A 26,884-nucleotide genomic window follows, 5' to 3' on the forward strand; every position below is an offset into this window, starting at 1 on the left:
TAACCTCGCAGCCGGCCAGGCTGCCTCGCGGTTGGCTCGGTATGCACGTGGAGCTGGCGGCCGGCGTCGCGTGACCTGGCTGGCTGTGTTGGCGCAGGCCCAGTTCTGCCTGGCCGTCCTCGGCATTGGAAGCAGCAGTAGAAACTGCGGGGATTGTGGTGACCGGACGGGGCCGGGCCGGCAGGCAGGCAATTAAGCAGGCATGGCCGGACCCACGCAGGAGAAGAGCACGCTGCTGCATCTCTTCGCTGGAGGGTGAGTCCTTCTCCCTCATTTCATTCATCCTTCTGGGCTCATCCTTAAAGCGTTAGGCTTTCTCCCCATTCATCCTTATCCCCCATCCTCATTCATTATCCCCCCTCCCACACTTTATTCATTAATCTCCCCCATCCACCCCCTTCTTCCTCCATTCATCAGTCTTCTGTAAACCGCTTTGAATTTATTTGTTTTTTACAATCAAGCGGTGTTTTACAGTAATTTTTATGAAATAAATAATAAATAAATTATTCCCTCTATTTATTTTTCTCTCACATGAACGCCTTCTCTCCATTCATCTCTTCTTTCTTGATTTCTTACCTTCCCTTTTGACCACTACCCTTCCTCTCCCTCTCTGGATTTCCATTTATTTGTTGTCTCAAATCTTCATTCTGTCTCTCTTTATATATCACCCTGCTTTCTTTTATGTCATTATCCTCATCTTACCCATTTTCTCAGCCTCCTCTTTCAAGGGGGTGGGGGTGGGTGGGGAGAAAATAACGCTGTTAATGGCTACTGCCCATGATGGTTATGCTGTGCTTCCAGGGTCAGAGGCAGTAAAAAGCTAAGGCTTCTGAATATCACTTGCCAGAAACCACAGAAGGGTAGAGGGCTCTTGTGTTCCTGCTTGCAGGCTTCCCATAACGGGCACCTGATTGACCACTGTGAAAATAGGATGATGGACTAGATGGGCCACTGGCCTAATCCAGCAAGGCTTATCTTATGTTTTCCTCCATTCACCCCTTTCCACATTCTCCTCTTCTTTCTTCCTACCTTCCCTCTTCTTTGCTTTTCTCTTCCATGACTTCAAAATGGTACATCCATATACAGGCGCAGCCTACCTCTGAGGTCCTGAGAATACCTGCTAAGGAGTGCCCAGCAGTGCACATTCTATTGGAAGCAAAATGCTTGGATAAGTGAACCTTCCATCCAACCTAGTAGGCCTTGTTTATTTATAAGGAAACACAAACATACACATGTGCTCCCCACACACTTCATAACCCCTTGCTGGTGATAGCTTGTGGCATTCATATAGTGCTTTAGAATGTCCGTTGTGTTTGTACACATGTGGCATAGTGGTTAGGCCAGGGGTGCAGGAGCCTGCAGCCCTCCAGGTGCGTTTGGGTTCCATCTCCCATCGTCCAGTAGTCGGGGCATCTGGAAGCCTGCAGGTTCCCCTTTTTTGGGTTTGAGTGTCAGACTGGAAACAGGGAGATCTGGGTTGAAATCCCCCAATTGAACCATGAACCTCACCAGGTGCCCTTGAGCCAGTTTGCCCTCCATCAACTTGATCTATCTCTCAGGATTATTGTAAGGGTAAAATATGCACATGTGTCAGTGAGAATCAGCACTGTGTTGAGCTCCTTGAAGGAAAGACAGGCTGTAAATGTAATAAAAATAATAATGCACTTACAGCAGCCCTGTGAGGTAGGCCAGTTTACTTATTCCCTCGTGGCTAGTGCCTTAAATGGCTTTTCAGAAGGTTGGAAATAATTATGCAGGGTGTGCCATTTCATGCATCCATGTATAAATGCAGGACTCTGTCCTTTTTGTGAGCTTTCCAGAAGGTTGTGATTGGACACTGGGCTAGGCCCTTTTATTTTTGGTCCTTTACTTTCCCAGCAGAGCAAGATCAGACCTGTCCTCAGGCGTGAACTCATTGTGTGGCTTTGAGCAAGCTGCTGGCTCTCTCAGCCACCACCACCCTGTCTGTAAAATGGGACTAACATATCTCAGTGAACAGTAGAGCTTTTCAAGTGCTTTACAGATGAAAAGTGTACATTACAAGAGCCATGGTCTAAAGTGGTTTGGGCTACACCTGCAGCCACAGCTCACTGGTGGGGTGTCTGCTTTGCATGCAGAAGCCTCCTGGTTCAATCCCCAGTGGAGGCAGGACTGGAAGAGAATTTGTGCCTGAAGCCCTGGAGAGCTGCTGCCAGTCAGTGCAGACAATTCAGAGCTAAATGGGACAGTTGTATTACTCTGTATAAGGCAATGTAGTTGTAGTCTAAGACTTCTGGGGGGTGCCAGGTTGGCGAAGTCTGCTTCTATTATTTCCCAAGGCAGGTTTATTGCATGCATTGCAAGGTTGGGGCAGACCCATTCCTCTTGCCATCCTGGGCCTAATGGATACCTGAACAGGCATGACCAGATCTTAGGCAGGAATCTGGGGAGACTTTAGAATGTGTCTGTGGTTTGTTTGTTTGCTTGGAAGTACTGTACCATAGCCTCTTTTTTAATTGTCTTGAAAGTGAAAATAAAAACATTTCTATTATTATTATTTTAAGTCCTTGTTCTATTCAGAAAGGACTTCCATGTTCTGAGGATGTGGGTTTCCCCGGCTTGCTTTTTATAGACAACTAATCTGGGAGTGCAGAGACACTAAATTGTGTGTGATCCGTCCCTCCCTCCAAAGTCTGCTTCATGCATCTGCTTATTTGTGGTTAGCAAAGTGTAGGGAAATCCTGCTCTCCCCTCCATCACTACTAAAAAAACACCCAACCCAGCTAGCTAGCTTACTCTTGGCTTTCGGCTCCCCCTTTTCATTTGTCATGCTTTAGGCAAATGCTGCATTATAAATTGTTGCTTCCTGGCTGCAAGTCTCACGCTGCCTTGTCTGCTCTGCGCTGGTTCTTGGGCAAAGAGGGATGTTATACGGATATATCTGTCCAAGTGTTGCATCATACCAGGCCAGAGTAGAACTGAGGCAGCTTTGTGTTTTGTAAGCAAGAGTGCTGTCTGGGTATCTTTTTTGTGCAGCACGCTGTGTGTGTGGTGTTTTGATCCATGGTGACGGAGGAAGGACCCTGGATCTCAGATCTAGGTCTCTTCTTACATGGGAAGTAAACTCAGCTTTTAAAAATAGAACCGACTTCTAAGTAAGCAGAGCACATTCCCAGGCATGTTTATAAGGAAGGGATGTAGCTCAGAAGGTCCCTGGTTTGATCCCCAGCATCTCCAGGTAGGGCTCAGAGATACCCTGCCTTAAACACTGGAGAGTGGCTGCCTGTCAGTGTAGGCAGTACTGTACTGCGTTAGATGGGGCAATTGTCTGACTCTGAATAAGGGAACTTTCCTGTGTCTACACAGAAGGAAGTCTACTCTGGGGTCATTAGTGCTTTCTCCCATATAGATGCACATAGGATTCCATGCCAGCCTCAATATCATTTGGGGATGGATCTGTGTTGTGTTTTTAGAAAATGTGCCCTCTACAATGGTACCTCGGGTTAAGTACTTAATTCGCTCCGGAGGTCCGTTCTTAACCTGAAGCACCACTTTAGCTAATGGGGCCTCCCGCTGCTGCTGTGCCGCCGGAGCACGGTTTCTGTTCTCATCCTGAAGCAAAGTTCTTAACCCGAGGTAATATTTCTGGGTTAGCGGAGTCTGTAACCTGAAGCGTATATAACCCGAGGTACCACTGTATATAGGGAGGGAATTGCAGACTGACTTGTAATCCCTTCTCTCTCTCTCTCTCTCTCTCTCTGTGTGTGTGTGTGTGTGTAAATGCTTGTTTTCTCTTCTTGTGTGCAATGACTGTTTTCTTAAAATGGTAACTTTCTTCGTTATTACATCAGTGCCTCAAGAGTTTCAGTGCTGTTACTTGCAGACTGAACCAAGACAGAGGATTATTTCCCCGCATTGTATGCCTTGACTGGCTTTCTAATGACAGGTTATCTGTCTGTGTCATCAGAAACTGTTTTGTGAGTTGCCAGCTTTCAGTACATACCGTAATTAGCACTTTCTGTAACTTCCTGTGTTTCATCTCCCTCTGACTTCGCTTTTTACGCTCCTCCCACCTGACCAGGTATACACAGTCATACCATGCATTCAAAGCTGTGACATCAATGAACATGGCCTTCTGAAATTCATAGAAGCATAGATTTGTACAGGACCTCAAGGGTCATCTAGTCCAACCCCTTGCAGTGCAGGAATCACAACTAAGTGATTCCTTAGTCATGTTATTCTTTCATATAATGTGTGTGATGCTTTATAAAATGTGGAGCTAGTGCGGCATAGTGTTTAGTTTCTCAAACTTTGTCCTCCCTTGCCACTGCTAGCTATGGATGATGGGAGTTGTAGTCCAACAACTTGGAAACCCAAGTTTGAGAAACCCCGGAGAGTGTTATAGACTAAGACCTGGGGGAGAGCAGGGTTCAAATCTCCACTTGGCCTTAGGTGTAACCTTCTGCCAGTCACTGCCTCTCAGTCTCGCCTGCCTCTCAGGATTGTTGTGAGGATAAAATAAGAAGGAGAACTATGTACTTACCCTTGAGGTGGGATATAAATGTAATAAAATATACCATTACTCAGAGTAGACCCACTGAATTGATGGACTTGTGCTAGCCATGTTCTTTAATTTCATTGTGTCTACTCAGTGTAGGATGGACATTGGATGCAACCCCCAGAGGTTTGGATTTGGTTTCAGGGGACCCACAGGGACGGAGCCTTTGTAACAAAGACTCTTTTATTTTAGTTTAATCCAAGGCATCATTGCATCCAAGGAGGGTCCATTGAGTTGAGATTCCTGCATTGCAAGGACCCTGACATCCGTTCCAGCTGTGCAGTTCTATGATTCTGTGAGTTCGATAGACCTTACTTCCTGGGAAGTGTGCTTAGGATCACACTTTTGAAATACAGGAGGCGGTTTTCTCAGTACTGTACAGTGGTGCCCCACAAGACGAATGCCTCGCAAGACGGAAAACCCGCTAGACGAAAGGGTTTTCCGTTTTGGAGATGCTTCGCAAAACGAATTTCCTATGGGCTTGCTTCACAAGACGAAAATGTCTTGCAAGTTCCTGCAGGGGTTTTTCCCTCCCCCCCCATTTTTCCCAAGCCGCTAAGCCGCTTATCAGCTGATCTGCTAAGCTGCCTAACAGCTGATCCGCTAAGCCGCTTAGCAGCTGATCCGCTAAACCGTTTATCAGCTGATCCGCTAAGCCGTTTATCAGCTGATCCGCTAAGCCGCTAATGGGCTTGCTTCGCAAGAAGAAAAAACCGCAAGACGAAGAGACTTGCGGAACGGATTCTTTTCGTCTTGCGAGGCACCACTGTATCTGCATTCCTTTGCAAGCTTTTATTTTCCCACTCGCTCCCTCCTTTCCAAATCTGTATAAATAATTACTTAGGGCTTAGATTCTCTCCACCGCAAGATGATGGAATCCAGGATGAAAGATACTTAATTAGCTTAAGGGCTTCCTGCCTACCTTTATATAAAGCTGTCCCTGCAAGGCGGAATGCCAGTATAGCAACACTTTCTCCCTGGTGTGGCCTTGAGATTTGGACCTGCATGTGGAAACCCTTAATAGGGTGTGGTTGTTAAAACAATTAGGTCCCCCCCCCATTTGCTATTCTGCTTGCATATATTTATAGATCTGTGTGTATTCTGTATGTATCTTCAGAGCCAGCATTTGAGGGAGTTGTATTGGGTCTGGACCCTGCCCCCCAAAATTAAGCACTCGATCCTGAATATGCAGCTTGGCTCACTGGCTGGCGTGAGTTGCCAAGATCGATTTTGGAAGTGAATCGTCCCACCTCAGCAAGGGTGCTGCAGAGTTTTGAAAGGTTCGAAAAAGGGCAACCAGAATGATTGAGGTGGAGAAACTCCCTTATGAGAGGAAAAGTTGCAGCATTTGGGGCTTTTTAGTCTAGAGAAAAGGCAATGCAAGAGGTGACAGGTGTCTAAAGCGATATGTGGTCTGGAGAAAGTAGATAGAGGGAAAGGTTTTCTCCCTCTCTCATAACACTGGGAACGGTGGGGATCCCGTGAAGCTGAATGTTGAACGATTCAGGACAGGTGAGAGAAAGTCTTTGCTCATGCAGGACATAGTTAAACTATGGAACTCGCTCCTGCAGGACAAGCCAATGATGGCCACCGGCTTGGATGGCTATAAAAGAGGATTAAACAAATCTGTGGAGGATATGGCTATCGACAGCTACTAGACATGGTGTCTCTATCCTCCCAGGGCTACAATTCTCAGAATGGTTGGACAATCGGTCCCTCTTCACAGGGAACACTGGGAGTCACAGCTCTGAGAGCAGGCAGGGGTCTCCTAAGGTACTCCCAGAACCCTGAACAAACTACAGCTCCCATAAATTCTTTGTGGGGAAGCCATGACTGTTTAAAGTGGTGACATAGTGCTTTAAGTGTATGGCATGAATGTCACCCCGTTTTTTTTGTCCTTTAGGGTTGGCTTGGTTGTAATTGCCTCAGTGCAGGGCCTTTTGTTGTGGTGGCTCCTCCTCTCAGAGGTCTGCATCTTTCCTGCATCACCTCTCATTTGTGGGTGAAAACTGTTCCGTTCCATCAGAGCAGTTTTGCAAACCCTCACCATCTTTATCTCTCTTGTGTTTGTTCATTTATTTTGTGTGGGCTTCATGCAGTGTTTTAAAAAATCAGACCATCAAAATAATGCTTTCATGTTGAAAGGCAGTCTCTTAATGTTCTAAATCAGGCATAGGCAAACTGGGCCCTCCAGATGTTTTGGGACTACAACTCCCATCATCCCTGACCACTGGTCCTGTTAGCTAGGGATGATGGGAGTCCCAAAACATCTGGAGGGCTGAGTTTGCCTATGCCTGTTCTCAATAAATGCTGGAAAGTGTGCCCCTTCCCTGAAGTGATTTTTTCCTTTCCTTAGCCATGGGAATCTGCTGAGGGAATAAAAAAAAAAATAGTTCTCTAGGTGCCAACATTATTTTAAGATGTCTAGGCAACCAGGCACATGGGATTTTCTAGCTCTGCAGTATAGTCAATAATTGCTGTTCTAAGCTAAATGGTTTCTCCTTCACTTAAGCAGAGAAGATCCTTGGGCAAAGTTCCTTAAAGCAGTGTTAGGATCTCAGATATATTAGCTAATCACCAAATGGCACCTTATACCTAGGTCACAAGCGGCACAATAGAATGTCTAGGCACCATATTGTTATAATCTTTTACAATGAGACTTATTATTCATTTCATTTCTATACCACTTTATATTTTAAAGAAAAAAATCTCAAAGCCGTTGACAACACACGAAAACATCAGATCAAACAATCCAGAATAAAACAAATTCAGACTTCAAGGAAAACATTTCAGATCCTTCTCTAAGTGACATTTTGCTTTCCCCATATATATCTACTTAATTTATATAGCTGCCCCATAGCAAAAGGACTCCAGGAAACCAGTGTGGTGTAGCGGTTAGAGTGTCAGACTAGGACCTGGGAGATCAGGGTTCAAATCCCCACTCGGTCATGAAGCTCACTGGGTGACCTTGGGCCAGTCACAGCCCCTTAACCCACCTCACAGGGTTGTTGTAAGGATTAACTGAGGAAGCGGGGTGAACCATGTACTCCTTGCAGAAAAAGGTGGTATATACATTCAATAAATAGGCTGTTCTGCTTACAAAAGCTGGAGGGGACAGCCAGATGGAGATGTGAGTTGCCAACCTGGCACCCAGAGACCTCCGTGTGGTTGCAATTGGACCCACACCTGTCACAAAACACGCCTGGCTAATTTCTGACATTGCCTTAAAGACAGGGTCTATTAATGGTGGATGGAGGGTGTTGTTGTTCCGCCAATCTTTATACACACACACACACACACACACACACACACACACACCCAACCATCACTTGTACCTGACCCTTGGGCTAAGCCAGGCTTCCTCTTTTCTCCAGCCCACCACCCTCTTGCCCAGCAGTGGTCCTTCTGATGCAAATGCTTCTTCCCTGCCATTTGTCCTTGGTGCCTAGCATTTAAAGGTAGACTGCCTCTGAGCCAGGGTGATCCATTCAGTTAGCATGACTGCTGATTGTTATGGGACCTCTCCCCGTCTCAAAATGCTGTCAAAAGCCAGCAGTCATTTGCAACAAGTTCCATGAGCTGCTTGTGCATTATTTATGCAAAAAGCTTTGGCTTGTGTCCTGCTAGGTTCTGCTCAGAGGTGGCCCACTGAAATGAACGGGTTAGTCCCACATGGGTGAACTTAGGCTCGCTAATTTCAGTTGGGCTACTCGTGAGTAGGAGTAACGTTGACTGCAGGCCATTGTCTTTGCTAAATTCCTGGCGTTGCCTGCATTGTAGTGCTGGAGGGAGCTGGTGTTAGCAGTTTCCCTTTGCTTTAATATATATCTGGCAGCAAACAAAGCAGCAGGAAAAAAGTCAGCTTCCCCCCCACCTTCAATTTGAGCTTGTGGGGCAAGAGGGAGACCTGTCTGGGCCTCCCTTGGCCCAGCTTAAACATTAATCAACCTGAGTGGCAAAGAGTTTGTTTTATTTTACTCTTTATTGTTTTATTGAATGTTTAAAAGGGGGGGGTCAGCAGCCTCTTTTATCTTCTTGAGAGCCACATTCCTTCATGAGTGATGGATGGGGCCAGAATCAGTGGCCCCCCTTTTTCATTTCCTTGGGTCACCCCCTGTCCTGCCGTCCTTAATTTTGCCCCCTCCTCTCTCTGGGTCACCCCCTTTTCTTTATCTCTGGCTCACCCCACTTCCTTTTTCTTTCTCCCATCCCATGCTCAGGAGATCGTAGAATCAAAGAATTGTAGAGCTGGAAGGCACAGTGAGGGTCATCTAGTCCTATCTCCCTGCAATGTTGGAATCTCCACTAGTGCATCCATGACAGATGTCCATCCAACCTCTTCTCAAAAGTCTCCAATGAAGGAGAATCCACCGCGTCTCCTAGGAGACTGTTCCACTGTCAAACAGCTCTTGCTGTCAGAAAGCTCTTCCTGATGTTTAGTCGCAATCTCCTTTCTTGTAACTTGAATCCATTAGTTCTGGTCCTACCCTCTGGAGCAGGACAAAACAAGCTTGCTCCATCCTCCATTGGACAGCCCTTTAGATATTTTAAGATGGCTATCATATCTTATCTCTGCATCCTCTTTCCCAGGTTAAACATACCCAGCTCCCTCAACCATCCCTCGTAAGGCTGGGTTTCCATGATGATCTCGAAACCAAGAGGTCAGAAGTGATCGCTTGTGGATGGCTTCTGAAAGGAGGCTGAGGCCCACAAGCTGCCCACCCTGGTAGTAAAGGCATCCATCCCCTCCAACAACACCTGGGACAAATAGGAACATAGAAGACTGCCTTACAGCAAGTTGGACCATTGGTCCATCTAGCTCAGCCTAGATGCCTACTGGTTGGCATTAGCTTTCCAGGGTTTCAGGTAGGGGACAATTCCCAGCCGTACCTAGGAATGGAACCTGGGGGGTTCTGTGTGCAAAGCAGATGCTCTACCACTGAGCTACAGCTGTTCCCTTAAAATATATGAACAAAGGAAGCTGCCTTATACTGATTACGCCATTGGTCCATGTAGCTCAGTATTGCTTACAGTGATTGTCAGTGACACGAGATGTCAGCTTGTGATGGATGTCTCCCCGTACCTGCTGCAAATCCTCTTTTTTAACCCACCTCCTCACTGTTTTGCTTTTCCTTCGTTCCTCTACACATCTGAGATGTTTGGAATGATGCAAAATGTTTCCCTTGGATCCACAGCCGGCTGCTTTTCAGTAGCTTTCCTGGTTTTGGGGGCAAGAATGTGGAAAAAGGAACAACCCCACCCCCAGTGCCTGCAGAATTGGTTGCTGCAAAGGATAATTAATTATTCTGCAGAGCCGGTTTGCACCGGCTGTTCCAGGCCTCCAGAGTTGCTCAGTGTGCTTTGTTGAAATCCACAGTGACATCTGTGAACCGTTCATGCTGACGGTGCAGCTATTAATGCGGCGGCGCATGGGGTTGCAGGTGTACAGCAGAGGGAACGGCTTGCACACCCAGGACAGCTCTTTGATTTAATGCGTTGGTTATTCCTTGGTTGAGTGAATGGTGTGAGTCTTGGTTGCCAAATTTGTTTATTTTAATTTTAAATGGTTCTATTAGCTTAATCTAGAAGCATAGTAAGGTGCTTTATAGAGAGGCAAGCCATTGGGTCCATCTAACTCTGTATTCCCATCACTCCCTGGAGATGCATTTCGGGATTGAGGCTGGAAACTTTGGTGTGCAGAGCTGACACTCTGTCACTGAGCTGTGGCTACGGGAGGCTTTGTCCAAAACATCTGGAGGGCATCAGGTTGTCAAGGACTGCTTCAAATTGGTCTTGTAGTTTATACTTCTCTTTCACAAAGCACTTGAAAAGCTTTTGTGTAGTTGCTGAGGTCCACTTGCCCCATTTTACAGATGGGGTAAATTGAGACTGAAAGCCAGCAGCTTGCCCAAAGCCACAATGAGCCACAACCCTTCTCCCCACCTCCCACAGCATGGAAACAGATTTGAGTGCACGAAAAGGTATGCACAGTTTATTGAACTATACCCACGCTTCTTGGAACTTACCTACAGGGGATTGGATTACCCTTAGGACCCTTTCCAACTCTACAATTCTATGATTCTGCGACCAATTTTGCTCAGGATGTGAGCAGACCTCCAAGATGCTTGGGGGCCAAGTCTCTCCCAAACCCTACCACTTTTATCATCTCTACTTGTAGATGCCAGGGATCAAACCTGGCACCTGCTGAATGTACAGCTTATGCTGCTTCCATTGAACTATGAGGCCATCCATCTGCAATGCTCCCTTTCGATATATAAGCTAGGCATGGGGAGCAGTCTCTGTGGAGAAGGTTAAAAAGAGTTTGAGCCTGGCAGAAGAGGTAAACAGCTGGTGCTCTGAGGATGTCTGCCAAGTCTTGGAGAGAAGTTGGAATGTTTTGCAAAACATGTGATATCACTCGCAGGGGGCTCGTCAGAGGGCGTGTGGGTGTGTGTGCAATCAAAACATTCTTCGCACTAAACGGGGCGGCTGGAGGAGCATGCCATCGCGCCTGGTAACCTTGCGCCTTACTTTTAGAAGGAAGCCCACAGAAGGCCAACTTACTGGTTGACGCACCATGATACCGTCTCTGTGTGAGCGTGTGTGAGTGATCCGTTGCTGATTTTTGCTGGGGAAGGGTTTGACTTTCTTCCTCTATACATAAAAATGTAAGGCTGACGTCACTCAGAGGATTTGCAGAGCCGTATCACAAACTGGGAATTGCATGAAGAACAATCCAAGAGGTCAAGAAAAGAAAGCTTAGCGGTTGCATGGGGTGAGAAGGGGACACTCTAGGGAGTGAAGGTTGGGGAATGGCAGTGGGGTTGGCAAGTGGAGCGAGTTGGGGCACAGACCCTAGTATGGTGCATACAAATATAAGGCCACAATTGTACTCCTCCTCCGGTCATGTTCAGTTATGGAACTCGTCATCTGCTGTTGCTTCATCTGCCAAAGGTAGCCCTCACTTCCTTTTTGTTTAATATGCCTGATCTCATCTGCACTGGGATTTACCGTATCTGAGTGCCGTGCTTTTGATTGACAGTGTTCCTGCGGAAAGAGGAAGGAAAACGAGTAATGCAATACCTGAAAATATTAGTGTGGGTGTTTACAGTAGATGGCTTGAATTGTACAGTAATCAGTGGGTGTTTTCAGTTTGTTTTGTTTTAAGTGTCATCTGATACGCTTGTGTCCTGCCATATTTCTGTGTACATAATACATATATACAAAAAAACAAGCCATTATAGATCCTACATTGCGGAATTTCAGAATGCTGATTTTTAAAAATATCTATTAAGATGCAGTTCAGCTAGTTTGTGGAAGGTGGGAAGCTTAGCAGCAGGAGCTTATTTGAACAGCTTAGCTTCATGGAGCCTCCGTTAATAATAATAATAATAATAATAATAATAATAATAATAATAATAATAATTTATTATTTATACCCGCCCATCTGGCTGGGTTTCCCCAGCCACTCTGGGTGGCTTCCAACAAAACACTAAAATACAATAACCTATTAAACATTAAAAGCTTCCCTAAACAGGGCTGCCTTCAGATATCATCTAAAAGTTTGGTAGTTCTTTTTCTCTTTGACATCTGGTGGGAGGGCGTTCCACAGGGCGGATGCCACTACCGAGAAGACCCTCTGCCTGGTTCCCTGTAACTTGGCTTCTCGCAGCGAGGGAACCGCCAGAAGGCCCTCGTTGCTGGACCTCAGTGTCCGGGCAGAACGATGGGGGTGGAGACGCTCCTTCAGGTATATTGCACTGAGGCTGTTTAGGGCTTTAAAGGTCAGCACCAACACTTTGAATTGTGCTCAGAAAAGTACAGGGAGCCAGTTTACAGAGGAAGTCCATCTTTCAGGGTGCTTAGGATAAATAACGGGGAGACACCTGTTGCTTTCATGCCCTGTCTTGTGGCGCCGTCTGGCTTGCTGTCATTTGCTAACCTGCTGCTGGGCTCAGTTTGTTTTGCAATTTACTACTGCATTAATAAATACTGTAATGGAAGGGAAGGCTCAGGACAGACAAAAGTTATAGCATTTCTGCAAAGCGTCTGTTCAAAACAATGGAATCCAATCCTACAAGAGGCACCGAGGGCCACCAGTTGGGATGGCTTTGTCAAAAGGATTAGACAAGTTCATGGAAAAGGCTCTCAGTGACTACTAGCCACAATGACTATGTTCTGCCTCTATCCTCTGGTCAGCACTGTATGTTTGTGGACAATGCTAGAAACTCAGATATTTAAGGTACATGCCAAATGGCTCCTTAAACTAGAGTTAGTCGCCAAAACAGAATACCTAGCTGCCATTTTGGGGCCAGACAGCTCTAAAATTGTTTTTCAATAAAACTGTTTGGTCCCTGAAATTCATTCTGATTGTGCAGATAAAATATACCGGATAGAATTCTACAGGATGTTTTGCTGGTGTGTGAAAATAGTCAAGAGCCAAGGATCCCCAGGCATGCCCCTCCAGATGGTGGAGACGACAGGTGTCATCATCCTGGCACCTGGGCATCTTCCCTTGGCCGCAAGTAGCTGATAGCTAGATGCAAAATGCGCCTGGCACCTGGCTAATTTTGAACACTGCTTCTGGATACCAGTTTCTTGGGATTGCTAATGGGGAGAGCAATGTTGCAAACAGGTCCTGATTCTGAGCTTCCCATTGGGGCACTGTGAGAACAGGATGTTGAACAAGATAGGCCTTTGGTCTGATTCAGCAGGGCTCTTTATGTTTCCTGCCTAACTGGAAACTTTTGTATGCAGTAAACCAGGTGTGGCGAACATGTGGCCCTCTGGATCTTGTGTTTATTATTTATTTAGACCAGCCTTTCTCAACCTTGGGTCCCCAGGTGCTGTTGGACTACAACTCCCATCATCTATAGCTACCGGGACCAGTGATCAGGAATGATGGGAGCTGTAGTCCCAACAGCATCTGGGGACCCAAGGTTGAGAAAGGCTGATCTGGACCTTTTGCACCCTGCTCTTCAGCCAAAAAGGCTCCTAGAGGGGCTTACACACCATCAAAACAGTCTCTGTCCACAGGCTTACAATCTTTTTTTTAAACAACCATGACACACAAGGGGAAAAGGACAGGGAGGGAAAAGTGGGGAAATCAAACTTGTGCACCAATTATTAAACTGTTGCTGAACTACAGCTCCTATCATCCCTCTCCATAGTTAAAATTCAGCAGCATATGGAGATCCAAATGTTCCCCAGACCTGCAATAAATGATTGGGGGGGGGCAGGAACAAGAGCAAAGAGGGGTCTCAAAACCTTCACCTGCCAGCCAGTGACTTGGGGGGGGGGTTCATCCGGCTGTCAGTCCCCTTCTCTCCCTCTTGGCTTTTCCGTATAATTTTCACATGACCCTCTCTTGGCCTCCTTTGGCAGCAGGCGTAGCTGCTAAGAAGCTCTATAAAAAGCCCGCGGAGAAAAAGCTTAGCCACCGATAGCATCTTTGTTCCTTTTCTAAAATTGTATAACTGGGGCACAGTGATGGCACCGTTGGAGGCAGTAGCCCATTTTATACACTGCCTTCATGTTACTTGCTTTTTTTGAAGGTGCTCCTGTGCCCACCCAGGACCCCATACCATGGCCTGACATCCATTGGATGCCAGCACGCAGAGATCACTGGATTAAATGGAGTGGCCAGGGGATCAGGCCACTCCTGTCACGCACACAAGGTTTTAATTGTCATTCTTGGCAGCCCAAGAATTGGATTTTTTTCCTGCCGCTTAGCCAAGGTTCTAGTCTCTTTGATGCACAGAGATGCTTTAGAACACGCAAGCCATGCATAGTGTTATTTCAGTAACCAGCGTTGATTCCTAGGTGGACATGTTTGTTGCACCTAGTTCCTCCTTCCTTCAACCAGATGTGTGCCCATCAGTTGCTTGCTGTAGGGTATTTGCAAGGTAGTGGGGTGGGTGCATGTTGACCGCCGACCTTTGTTTGCATTTTTGAGGTGCTCCGTTTTTAAAATCTTTAGACTGTCAGAACACATTCAGGCTGGTTGCAATGAACTGTCTCTCCCTCTCCTCATCTCCCCGTTCTGATCCTCTTTTAGGTTCCATGGACATGTGAACAGCACAGGGCTTGTGTACCATGAGGGGGAGGAATGCAACCTGATTGCGTTGGCCGTGGCTGTATTTGCAGAGCTTGAAAGCCAATGTCAAACCTCTGGTTCTGTACACAGAGCAGAGAGAAGCTCAGATAACAGCTGGTCTTCAAAGGCCCCTGCTGTCTGTCATTCAATGGACTCTGCTCTCCCTCTCTCACACATAGACCTGGTGCCCAGGTTACAGGTGTGACACAGTAGCCAGGGATTGGGAGCCTTCAGCTCTCCAGATGTTTCACTACGAGTCCCATTATCCTTCACCATTGGCCATGCTGTCTGTGACTGATGTACGCTGTAGTCCACTTTTGCTGAACTACAACTCCCATCAGCCCCCAGCAAGCATGACCAATGGCCAGGGATGGTGGGAGTTGTAGGCAAGGCCAAAGGCTTCCCACACCTGCTTTAGATGCAGGCCTTGCCCTCTCCATGCTTTTTGGAGGTAACCAAATCAGGTAGTTGATTTGTTCAAAATGGGGCTTCCCATTTGGGGCCTTGGCTCTGGGGAACATGCAAGAAGTTCCTTTTGGAGCACAAAGGGCAAAATGTTCTGCCCCTCTCCTGTGACCTGACCTTCATGGCTCCTGTCTTGTTTATCTGGAAAGTGGCCCTTTTGATTGTGGAGTGATTTCTGAAGCTGCTTTGCCAGTGGTGGTTGAGTGCCATGGCTCAGAGCAGAGTCACAGGGGCAAGAAAAGCAAGTGATGCTCTAGTTTGGGAATGGGGAACCTGTTGAACTCCAGCTCCCAGCAGCCCCAGCCAACACAGTCAATGATCAGGGATGATGGGAGCTGCAGTCCATCAACATCTGGAGGGCCACAGGGTCCCCACTTGTGGCATGGACAGCACTGAGCTGGGTGGACCAGTGGTCTGGGTTGGTATACAAGGCAGCTTCCTAGGGCAAGTGGCTGTGATTTGTATTCAGTTGTATAAAGTGCAACTAAATAAATTCTTGCTCTTATCTCTTAAAGAGTTAGTTTAGAAGGGACAGTTTCTTTTTTTCTGTGTCAAGGCCATGGATAAGCAGCTTTTGTTTGATAGTGTAAGCCTCAAAGGCGTATTATATGTATGTGGTATTTTAAAATCTGGGTTTTCAAAAGTTCAAGGGACCTTTCTTCCTCACCAAGGGTGCATCCTCAAACCTGTTGTGGAACCTCTTCTGCATTGCCAAGGATTCTGGAGGCACATTATTATTTATTTAACTGAATCTGTATACCACTTAATCGTAAAAACCTCTAACTGGTTTCTATAAAATTTAAAATTGCCAGTGTAATTATTTCATGGGAGTCGGAAGTTAAAAATAAGTTGGCCTACCAAAAAAATCAGTATGTAAAATGAATTGACAGTTGGTAATACGCATTTAGAAAATAAAACTCTGTATTAAACTTTAGGTGTTTGGAAAGGTTAAACAAAAAATGTTCTTAGGAGGTGCAAAAAAGTGTACAGTGAAAGTGCCTACCTAACAGTTCCAGAGAGTAGTTGCTGCCACGCTGAAAGACTGACCATTAATGCGGCACATATAAGCATGCCAGTGTGGTGGATCACATGCTCAGGAGTGAGGTCCGTGTGGTTTCTTCCCTTTCATCTGATGTATTCTACATTTTCCCCCCCCCAGGTGTGGTGGGACAGTGGGCGCCATCTTCACCTGTCCGCTGGAAGTCATCAAGACGAGGCTCCAGTCTTCGAAACTGGCTTTCCGCACAGTCTACTACCCGCAAGTCCAGCTGGGCACGATCAGTGGCGAAGGAGTGGTCCGTCAGACGTCTGTCTCCCCGGGCCTCATCCGGGTCCTGAAGTGAGTATAACGGGCTTGGCCATCTAGAAATATTAAGCAGCTCCACACGGTGCTAAATGGGGCCCCCCTCCTTTCACTGTGGCCTTGCTCTCTATTCTTAACCCCAGACTTTCCAGATATGTTTTGCTTCATCTTCTCTCCCTTCTCTCACCCCCCCCCCAAACTGTAGATCCATTTTGGAAAAGGAGGGGCCACGGTCGCTGTTTCGTGGGCTGGGGCCCAACCTGGTTGGAGTTGCGCCGTCAAGGTACGAATCTATTTATTTCATTCCTATCCTGCCATCTTTCCTGCAAGGAGCTCAAAGTGGCGCATATACTTCTCCTTTTTTTTAATCCTCACAACAACAACCCTGTGAGTTAGGTTAGGCTGAGTGAGTGACTGGCCCAAGGGAGCTTCATGGCTAAGTAGGGATTTGAACCCTGCTCTCCCAGGTCCTAGTCTGGCACTCAAGCCACAGCACCATACCGGTTCTCATCTTGCTTTTTAATCTTTCAGAAGCCTTTAATGTACTTGGCTTATAACTTTGGTTATATAACTCACCAGAGACTTACCTGGTAGCGGCAACAGGCAACGGCTTCCATTTCCCACAGTCCTTCATAGCATCATTGGCCCAGGAGCACTGTGGGAGAAGTCAGCTTCTCAACAGTCCTACCAGCAGGTAAATCTACTGGGACAGGTGTTGGTAGACCCTGGCAGGGCACAGAGGGCACCTGCTCAAGGTTGCCAAGAGCCAAAACTAGGGCTTTAAAAAATATGCAGTGGATTATTTCATCTGCTCTGTCTTTGCGGGGGGTGGGGGGTGGGTTGTTGGAAATCGTATTCAAGACAGAGATGTAACCAACATTAACGTTGCTCAGAGAAGACCCATTGAAATTAAGGAAAATGACAAAGTTAGGTCTGTAAATTCTAAGGGGTCTACTTTGAGTAGGGTTAATGTCGGGCACAACCTCTGAAGTGGTATATGTGCACAGCAGAGGGAATCTTGGAGAGGTTCTGTGCATATTGAAGGCATAATTTGGAAAAACCTTCTGAGTCCATGCCCTTTCCCAGGGTTTTATATTTATTTTCTTAGATGTATATCATGCCTTCATTCCACTATGGAACCCCACCATTCGTGGGGTTCCCAGGCACAAACCAGACCCAGACTAGTGATATACATGTCTCCAGATCGTGTTGATCCTAGATATGAAATTCAGTACAGTGATACCTCGGGTTAAGAACTTAATTCGTTCCGGAGGTCTGTTCCTAACCTGAAACTATTCTTAACCTGAGTTACCGCTTTAGCTAATGGGGCCTCCTGCTGCCGTCGTGCCGCTGCTGCGTAATTTCTGTTCTCATCCTGAAGCAAAGTTCTTAACCCGAGGTACTATTTCTGGGTTGTCTGTAACCCGAGGTACCACTGTATCTGCATAGTCTCAGCTCTCTTCCTTTTTTAAAAAATAAAAGCAAGGTTTCTAGTCCTCAAGGTTGCCAAGATAGGCTTGAAAGTGTACATGGAATGTGTGGTTAACATCTCAGCCGGAAGGGAGCCCTGAAAAGGATTATCAGTAGTCAGGGTTGGCTGGGGTACTGCTTTAGAATCCTTCACAGCTCCTGAAGAAGGCAAGATTTTGCATAATATGTGTGCATTTGCAGTGGCTTCTCAGTGTCTTAAAAACGACTTCCCAGTTTCTCATTTTTCACCTCCTTGTACATGCCCCACTCTGGCAACATCTTGTTGTCTTCCAGCTCGCTGGACAAGCTTGCACACTCTTTTATTCTCCAGTCTAGGGTAATGATTTAATTGGGAAAGGGAATTTCTCCCCTTCTCCTGCAAAGGCCAACAGCTTAGCCCTGGCCAAAGGAGCCTTTCTCCTTGACAACAATACTGAGATCCCAGCTGAAAGATACATTTGTAGGTTTTGTTTCATTTTTTAAAAAAAGCCTTTCGGACGAGAATAGCAGCCTTGTTCTAAAGCTGGAGCGCTTTGCTAATGGCTCTGGCTCTAGGATCCTTCTTTGGGGCCAGAACTGGGGAGAAAGGATAGGAGAGGTGGCTGTCCCTCCGCAGAAATAAAACGCTGACCTCCTTCTGTTTGCTTGCAAGGCCCTAAGGCACTATTGATATCCAGTCACTATTTATCTAGGCCTAAACTACCTCCGGGACGCGGGTGGCGCTGTGGTCTAAACCATAGAGCCTAGGGCTTGCCGATCAGAAGGTTGGTGGTTTGAATCCCTGTGACTGGGTGAGCTCCCATTGCTCGTTCCCTGTTCCTGCCAACCTAGCAGTTCGAAAGCATGTCAAAGTGCAAGTAGATAAATAGGTACCGCTCCAGCAGGAAGGTAAACATCATTTCCGTGCGCTGCTCTGGTTCGCCAGAAGCGGCTTAGTCATGCTAGCCACATGACCTAGAAGCTGTACGCTGGCTCCCTCGGACAATAAAGGGAGATGAGCGCTGCAACCCCAGAGTCGGTCACAACTGGACCTAATGGTCCAGTTTTTAAACTACTTCCAGGCCCAGCCCACTCATGAGGTGGGGTGAAGCCATTGCCTCAGGTGGCAGAAGTCCTCAAGGCCAAGGTGTACCCACAGGCTCCCCGCTGCCTCCAGCGCCAACACTGAAATCTCGCAAGATCTTGAGATGCATGCGGGATCTCACGAGATTTCTGCAACATCTTGCCAGAAATCGGCACCAGTTACGACGCCACTTCACCACCACCAGCGGGACGGGCCGCAGGGTAAGGCGGAATTTCCTGTTTTGCCCTAAGTGGTGAAATGAGACATTCCACCCCTGCCTACTTTGCAGGGTGGTTGTGAGCACAAAATGGGATTGGAGGCTAAGAACTCTAGGCTAAGAGCCCTAGAGCTCCTTGAAGGAAAAATGAGATGTTAATAAAATACATAAAGTATTAGCTTAGTTTGGATTTTTCATGTGTGTGCTGTATAAGAAAAAAAGGGGGGGTATATATTGCTACTTTTTTTTAACTAAGAAGGGCACAGCAAGTAATCAGAGCAGTGCAAGCCATCTTCCGGATCTGGTGAGTCCAGAACATCTCTGGCTGCGGGTGCAAAGCCTCTTTTCTCCACAATGTACAGCGTTTCTCGAAGCTATAGCTGGCTTGTTTTATTTTTCTGAGCTGTTGTGGAAAATGCATCCTGTTGGGCTGTTGGGAGTTGTAGTCCCAAACCACAAAGCGAAGTCTGTGCTCAGATGATCAGACAAGTGGAAAGTGTTTGAATAAAAATGTTCATTCTAACATTCTGTCTATTTTTGTTTGCATCATCATCATCATCATTATTAAGAGGCTGCACAAGGTTTTTGTTTTTAATGGGGTTTTAAAGGTCAGAGGCAATCGCTTTACAAGGTCACCCACTCTCAGTCAACCTGACTTTGCCTCTTCAATTCATGATTAGAACTCAGAGCCCTTTTCCCCACCCTTCCTCTTACCTCTCCCACAGGGCCATCTATTTTGCCTGCTACTCCAAGGCCAAGCAGCAGTTCAATAACATCTTTGTGCCGAACAGCAACATCGTCCATGTCTGCTCAGCAGGTTCTGCAGGTTTGTAACCCTAATCGAAGGGGATGTAGTTTACCAGCCAGTGCTTTTTATGTAGATGCATTAAGCAAAAGCAACTGTGCCTCTATTGGGGCCAACCAGGCTAAGGGGTTGGCAGCCTGGCAGCCTCAGGGTGTGGGTGGGAAGACCTTTTTTGGCCCAACAGGCTGGATCTTAATCTCCTCCCCCTCCCCGCAACAGGCTAACTTTGACAAGTGGGTGGGACCATCCACCTTGCAATCATCTGACGTCAGAATGCTAGCCGAGGCAGGTAGACTTGACTAGCAAGCAGTCTGGCTGCAAGTCCATTGTTATCATTAAATTTATTACTCAGTCTTCACCAGCAGATCCCAGGGCAGGTTACACTGATTTAACATTTAAAACAGTTAAAATAGACGACAAATCACCGGTACAAGGTGGGCTCTGAAAACTCGTGTCTCGGGTGTCAAAAGCCAGGGTAAAGAGGTGGATCTTCAGCATTCGCTGGACGCTGTACAGGAGTGAAGCCAGGCACACCTTTAAACCAGGAGTGAATAAACACAAGGCCAAATTCAAGATACAATTGTAGAGTTGGAAGGGACCACAAGGGTCATCTAGTCTATCCCACTACAATGCAGGAATCTTTTGCCTAACATGGGGCTCGAACCCACAACCCTGAGATCAACACGAGTCTCTGCCACATGGAGCCATGAGATCATGCTTGGTGTTGGTGGCTGTGTATTTCATTTCTTAAATTTATATCCCGCCCGTCCTCCCAAAGGAGCCCAGGGTGGTAGACACTTGCGTAATGAAAAAATGCAATTAAAAATAAAACATTTGAAACATTTATGAACAGATGTAACCAAGTCATGTGTCTGGATCGGCCTTTCCAAACAGGAAAGGCGTGCTGAAACGAATGAGGTTAATTTCCCTAGTTATCACATCCAGGTTTATTTATTTAAGGATTTTAAACAAACTGCTTAAAAAAATAAATCTCTAAGCAGTGTACATTAAATATTGCACCACGTTTGTCTTTGCCTAATTGAAGCCACATTTCCTTAATTTTGCCTGGTGTGAGAGTGACTTAAGAGAAGTGAAGTCTTGTTTGAACATTGTATGTAACAAGTGAAGTCTTGTTTGAACATTGTATGTATGTTTGAACGTTGCATGATCAGTCCAGTGGCCCATCTATTCCAGCATCCTGTTCCCAAATAGATGTCTGTGGGAAGCCAGGAAGCAGGAACTGAGTGCAACAGCAGGGTTCTCCCCACATGTGATTCCCAGCTACTGACTTCCTCTTTGCGAAAACAACAGTGTGTGACAAAGGGAGCAACAAGAATCAAACAAGGAGGACTGCTCAGTTTCCTTCTGTCTCTCAAATAAGGGAGCTGCCTCCCTTCTGAGACCAGCTCACCTGTGTGCATTTCCTTTCTTTTTGTCTTCCTTTTTTTTTTTTTTTGCATTGGATCAGAAGTGCCGATCTCCAGGCACAGAGCAGCTGTGTGTGTATTGCAGCCGCTCTCCAGTTACACAAGCTGCTATCCAGCTTGAGCCAGAGCAGAGCTTGAAATAAACCAAGTGTTACATGGGCCGCTTACATAACTTTGGAGACATGTGCCTTTCTGCAGAAAGCTACCGGGAAATGTGGCTATGCGTCTCCATTAATTTGATCTGGCCATTTTACCTGCTCAGTTGGTTTTTACATGTTTCTACTGTGTGTATGCAAATTTGCAGTGGCTGATGCAAATAATTGCCTACCTTCCTGTTAACAGCTGAGGGCTGCGGCTCAGAGGGGGAGCACTTGTTGTACATGCAGGAGGTCCCAGGTTCAATCCCTGGCATCTCCAGGTCAGAAAGGACTTTTTACCTGCGACCCTGGAGAGCCACTGCCAGTCAGTGTAGACAACACTGAACTTTAGGGACCCAGTGGTCTGACTCTGTATAAGACAGCTTCCCATTCAAATCAGTCCTTTATGCAGAACCATGAGGACTAGAATCTTATTTACTTTTTAGCAGGAGGGCCTTTAGCTCCGCTGTGGAACACCTGCATTGCATGCAGAAGGTCCCATTTCCAACTCCCAGCATCTCCAGATAAAGGCTGGGGTACAAGTCCACAGAGCAGCTGCCAGCCCGTGTAAACAGTACTGAGCTAGATGGACTTAAGGGCCTGATTTGGTGTAAGGCACCTTCCTGTCAATCCCTGGCATCTGTTCCCCCCCCCCAAAAAAAAAAGTTCAGGTAACAGGTGATGGGAGAGATCACTTGTATGAGACTGTAGAAAAACACTAAAGTCAATGTTGATAGTGTTATACCAGGTGGGCCAATGGACAGAGGTGATCTAAGGTAGCATTGCCCACCCTTTTTCCTCTGCCCCAAAGCCACCTCTGTTGATCACATCCAGAAGTGGACAGATGACTCAACAATGCCACCTAGAGCTCCTGCATAGGTGGTACACACACTTTCATGCATAGACATTTACTGAATTTGTAAGGGCAGCTTGAGATGTTCCACCTGTCCTGGACACAACTGCAGGAAATGCCAATGGGCTCTTTAAAAAAGTGGAAGGGTGGATTTAGATTTGTGTTTAGTGCTGAGCACACATGCACAAAGACATTTGGATACCTACTTTTAGACTGGTTTTCAAAAAAGCTTTTCAGTCAAACTGTTCCCAGCAGAGATGAAAGAAACATTAAACTATTTTCCATATGAGGGCTGCAGGAGGCTCTTTGTCTTTGAAAAATGGAAGCTGCTGTCAAGCTCTTGCTCCATCTAGCTCAGTGCTGTCTACACTGGCTTGCAGCACCTCTCCAGGGCTTCAGGCTTTCTGAGCCCTACCTGGAGATGTCACGGACTGAACCTGGGATCTTTTTGCTTGCAAAGCAGAGGCTCTGCCACTGAGCTACTTGTAAGTGATGTTCCCTTGAATGTGCAAGAGGTGCTTCTTCTCAAGTTTATAGCTGTATATTATCTACAATTTTATTGTGTGCACTGCGTAGAGTGCTTTGTGATTAAGCAGAATAAAAACCTTTCTAAATCTTTGTGGGAGTGGGGCTTATTGGTTTGTTTTTTATCTTGTATTTTTATGCTGTGAACCACCCTGAGATCTTTGAAGGGCAGTATCCATATTTAATAAATACATGAAATACGTGAGGGGGGTGCACACATCTTGAAAACCAAAACAAGGATCTCTTTTCCTTGATGCTTCTTATCCATACGCAAACTTCTTGCAGGTTACAGTGTTGTTGTTAAGATTTATATACCTCCCTTTATTTGTAGATAAAACACACAAAATGCATAATAAAATTAAGAACAAAAACAAACCAATAATCCCTCTTCCCACGACACATTTAAAAGGGCATTGGGTGTCAATCAGCCCAAGGTCTGATCAAAGAGGAACATTTTCAACTGGCACCTAAAGGACAGGGAGAGATCTTTCCAATCATTGCTAACCAATCTGCTTTAACTGACAATGTGCCCGGGACCTTCTGCAAGCGCCCAAATGTGCCCTCTCACCAGGCTGCCTTTTTCCCGGCTGTCCTTTCCTTTTCTCAGTGCTTTGACAAGCTAACCAATTTCCTTCTCCCTCATCTGTTTCGCAGCCTTTATCACAAACTCGCTGATGAACCCCATATGGATGGTGAAAACCAGGATGCAGCTGGAAAGGAGGTAATCCCAGGGGCTGAGCTGGTGAAACAGCACCTAAGGGAAAGGAAGGTGTATTTGCAAAGGATGCTCTAGAGGGGGCTGTAACGGGGGGAGTAGCTCTTCCGCTTGGGGGCTGCATCCTATTCTGGGCCACTGTCTCCCTCAGCTGTGTCACCTCCACCAAGCTGCCTCAGCAGGAGAGATAGGCAGGAGAAGGCTTCTTTCATTACCTCCTTGCCTTTGAACGGTGTCAGCTGGTCTTTATGGGAACAACCGCTTAGAACAGGCTTCCTCAAACTTGGCCCTCCAGATGTTTTTGGCCTACAACTCCCATGATCCCTAGCTAGCAGGACCAGTGGTCAGGGGTGATGGGAGTTGTATTCCCAAAGCATCTGGAGGGTCGAGTTTGAGGAAGCCTGGTTTAGAAAATGGTGTGTGTTTTGATTTTGGTTTTCCTCTTCCCTCCCTGTCCACTCTCCCTTGTGTGCTGTGTGTGTGTGTGTGTTAAGTTTGTAAACCTGCAAGTAAGGGGACTATCTTGTTTCAATGGTGCATCAGCCACCCTGGGAACCGTTTTGACCAAAGAGTAGGGTGCAAATCCTCTAAATAAATAAAGAAATATAAAGTGCCTTTAAAAACTGGAATAAATGGATGGTTATTCATTTTTTGGGATGGAGGGTGGTGGGAGAAATTCTGGGTTGCAGCTAATGCTAGTTCTACAATAGTAAATTCATGACTGGCTTCAGTAGATCTACTCCTGGAGTAGGACTAGAACAGCTATAGACCACCGGTCACGTATCTTGATTCAAATAAGGTACTGATCGCTGTCTCTCTCCACCCCCACCCGCCTTTTTGCATTCCAGAGTCAGAGGTTCGAAGCAGATGAACGCGCTGCAATGTGCTCGCTATGTCTACCAGACAGAAGGAATCCGCGGCTTCTATCGGGGCCTGACTGCCTCCTATGCTGGGATCTCTGAGACCATTATCTGCTTTGCTATTTATGAGAGCCTGAAGAAGCACGTGAGCGAGGTCCGGTTGGCCCCTTCTCCCGCTGGCGGGACAGAGCGGAACTCCACAAGTTTCTTCGGATTGATGGTCGCCGCTGCCATTTCTAAAGGCTGTGCGTCATGCATTGCTTACCCACATGGTACGTGAGCTGCACCCTTTGCTGGACTGGCTTCCGTCCAGACACTGACCTCCTTCAGTTCATCTTCCTGAGATTCCCTTAGCTATTTATTTATTCTCATTCATTCATTCATAATCAAGTTGCTAGCCCTCATGGTTGGTTGTACAACAGGGATGAGGAATCTGGTCCAGGCCTGGTGCCTGCCAGGGGGTCCAAATCTGACTGCAGGGCCATTTCCCCCCAACCACGCCCATCTGCCTGTCATCTGATGTTGCTCATGACATCTGGTGGGTGGGAGGGCGGGCAGGGTTGAATCCTGCATTTGCTGTGAACACCCAGAGAGTAGGTGGGCTGGCATCCAAACTGAGCAGGATTTAACCTTACGATTTAAGCAGGATTTACATCGCAGCAGGGAACAGGGACATGCTGACAAAACGGAGTGGGATTTAACACCCCCACCCCCCCACACTTATTTACTGATTGGGGGGTGGGCCTTAAATCCTTTCTGGTTCGGCTGAATTTCTTGCAAACCCTTCCTGATTTGGGAAGTGGTTTCCATGGAACCCCCTCCTAAAAGCAATGGGGGCCAACTTGGTTTTAGCATTGCCTTGAAAGGTGCTTTGAAGACCTGTGTTCAGGACTTGAAAGCACCTTGCACCTGATGTCATTGTGGAATTGCCAGTTTTGATAAGGATCTAGCCCATGGAGCTAAAATGGTTCCCAACCCCTGCTGGGAGGTATGCTTGAAAAGAGGGTGGGTGGTACCTGGTTGTTTGGCAGGTGTGCCCTTGTCCCCTCTTGCAAACCAGAATTCAGCAAAACAGCAGCCTATGCAAATACAGAAAGTTCATGTTCTAAAATTCTTTCTTGCAAGCAAAACAGTTTGCCACTACACTATGCCGCCAGCTAACTCGCTGAGGAAAACTTAAAATGGGTGTTGCAGGGGTTTGGTCTAGATGAGCCTAGAAGTCCCTTCCAACTCTACAGTTCTATTATTCCAACACCTTTAATTTGTCTCTCTTTCCTACCCTAGAGGTTATACGGACAAGACTACGGGAGGAAGGCACCAAGTACAAGACGTTTGTCCAGACGGCGCGGCTGGTGTTTCGGGAAGAGGGCTACTTGGCCTTCTACAGAGGACTCTTTGCCCAGCTCATGCGGCAAATCCCAAACACGGCTATTGTCCTGTCTACCTACGAGTTAATAGTGTACCTGTTAGAAGACCGAGTTAAGTAGCCGACCAAGACTTGAATCAAAAACGCACTCAGACAAACAAACAAAAAACTGTTAAAACTTCCACAGGCCAGTTTCTTCGCAAAGAGCCGTTTCAAACAGTCGGACAGGACTGGAGAGTTGGAAAAATCATGGATCATTTTGCTTGATAACGTGCTCTCTTTTAAAAAGTTTATTTTCTGCTCTCTTTTTCATTATTTACTTCCTTAGGGGATTCATGCTTTCTGAAAGGTGTTGATGTTTAAATGTTAATAGTTAATTATTACCTTTTTTTAACTTGAAAGAGACGAGGTTCAGAAATTAAAAACGACAAAACTAAATTAAAATCACTATTTAATTTACATAACACACCTTGGGTCTTTCATCTATTACCCCCAACCCAATGAAGCAAAAACCGTTGGATGGGATGTTTGGAAGAATAGTATTTTGTAGTCTCAGAAGATAAGAGGCTTCATAAACATAGAAATTGGTGCCTAGTACGATTTCACACGGTGATTCTTGGTTTTGCTTTTTAAAAACAAAAATCAAGTCTCTAGACCCGATGATTAATAAAATTAGCTTTAAGCCAATATGGGGACCCTGGGGCCCTCCAGATATTGCTGGCCTAGACCAGGAACTCCAGGTCATCTCTGGCCATTGTAGTCCAACATTTTGAGCAGAGATGGGGAATCTGTGAGTGTTGCTGGAATACAATTCCCATCATCCCTGACCATTGGCTTTGCTATCTGAGGATTGATGGGATCTGGAATCCTCGAACATCTGGAGGAAACGTTTTATCACACCATAGTGTTTGTAATGGCTAGATGGAACCCTCCCATGTTCAGGGTTATTTTCATCATCACTCCCATCTAATAGCAAATTCAGCTGGACTGGATTATAGTCAAAACAGGGCTGGCTGGGAAACAAGACATTAGTTTGCAAAAGTCC

General features: G+C 46.3%; 1 protein-coding gene across 2 annotated transcripts; it reads left to right on the forward strand.

The window, feature by feature from the left end:
- On the forward strand, window positions 1–26,884 carry SLC25A33 (solute carrier family 25 member 33). Of its 2 annotated transcripts, none has more exons than XM_082230410.1 (7): window positions 1–255; window positions 16,258–16,437; window positions 16,607–16,684; window positions 19,877–19,977; window positions 23,553–23,619; window positions 24,462–24,745; window positions 25,758–26,884. In XM_082230410.1, the coding sequence occupies exons 1-7, from the start codon at window positions 203–205 to the stop codon at window positions 25,958–25,960; spliced, it is 966 nt and encodes a 321-aa protein (XP_082086536.1). In that variant the 5' UTR covers window positions 1–202; the 3' UTR covers window positions 25,961–26,884. The 2 variants fall into 2 exon arrangements, with proteins under 2 accessions (XP_082086536.1, XP_082086535.1); XM_082230409.1 differs by lacking the exon at window positions 1–255 and adding an exon at window positions 10,885–11,051.

Source organism: Podarcis vaucheri (genome assembly GCF_965113315.1).
Source record: "Podarcis vaucheri genome assembly, chromosome: 7".
NCBI lineage: Eukaryota > Metazoa > Chordata > Lepidosauria > Squamata > Lacertidae > Podarcis > Podarcis vaucheri.

Coding starts and splice junctions, on each gene's coding strand:
- SLC25A33 (XM_082230409.1), top strand. CDS start 10,900: ATGTCTGCCAAGTCTTGGAGAGAAGTTGGAATGTTTTGCAAAACATGT. Junction 16,685..19,876: donor GTTGGAGTTGCGCCGTCAAG/GTACGAATCTAT, acceptor CCTCTCCCACAG/GGCCATCTATTTTGCCTGCT. Junction 23,620..24,461: donor AGGATGCAGCTGGAAAGGAG/GTAATCCCAGGG, acceptor TTTGCATTCCAG/AGTCAGAGGTTCGAAGCAGA.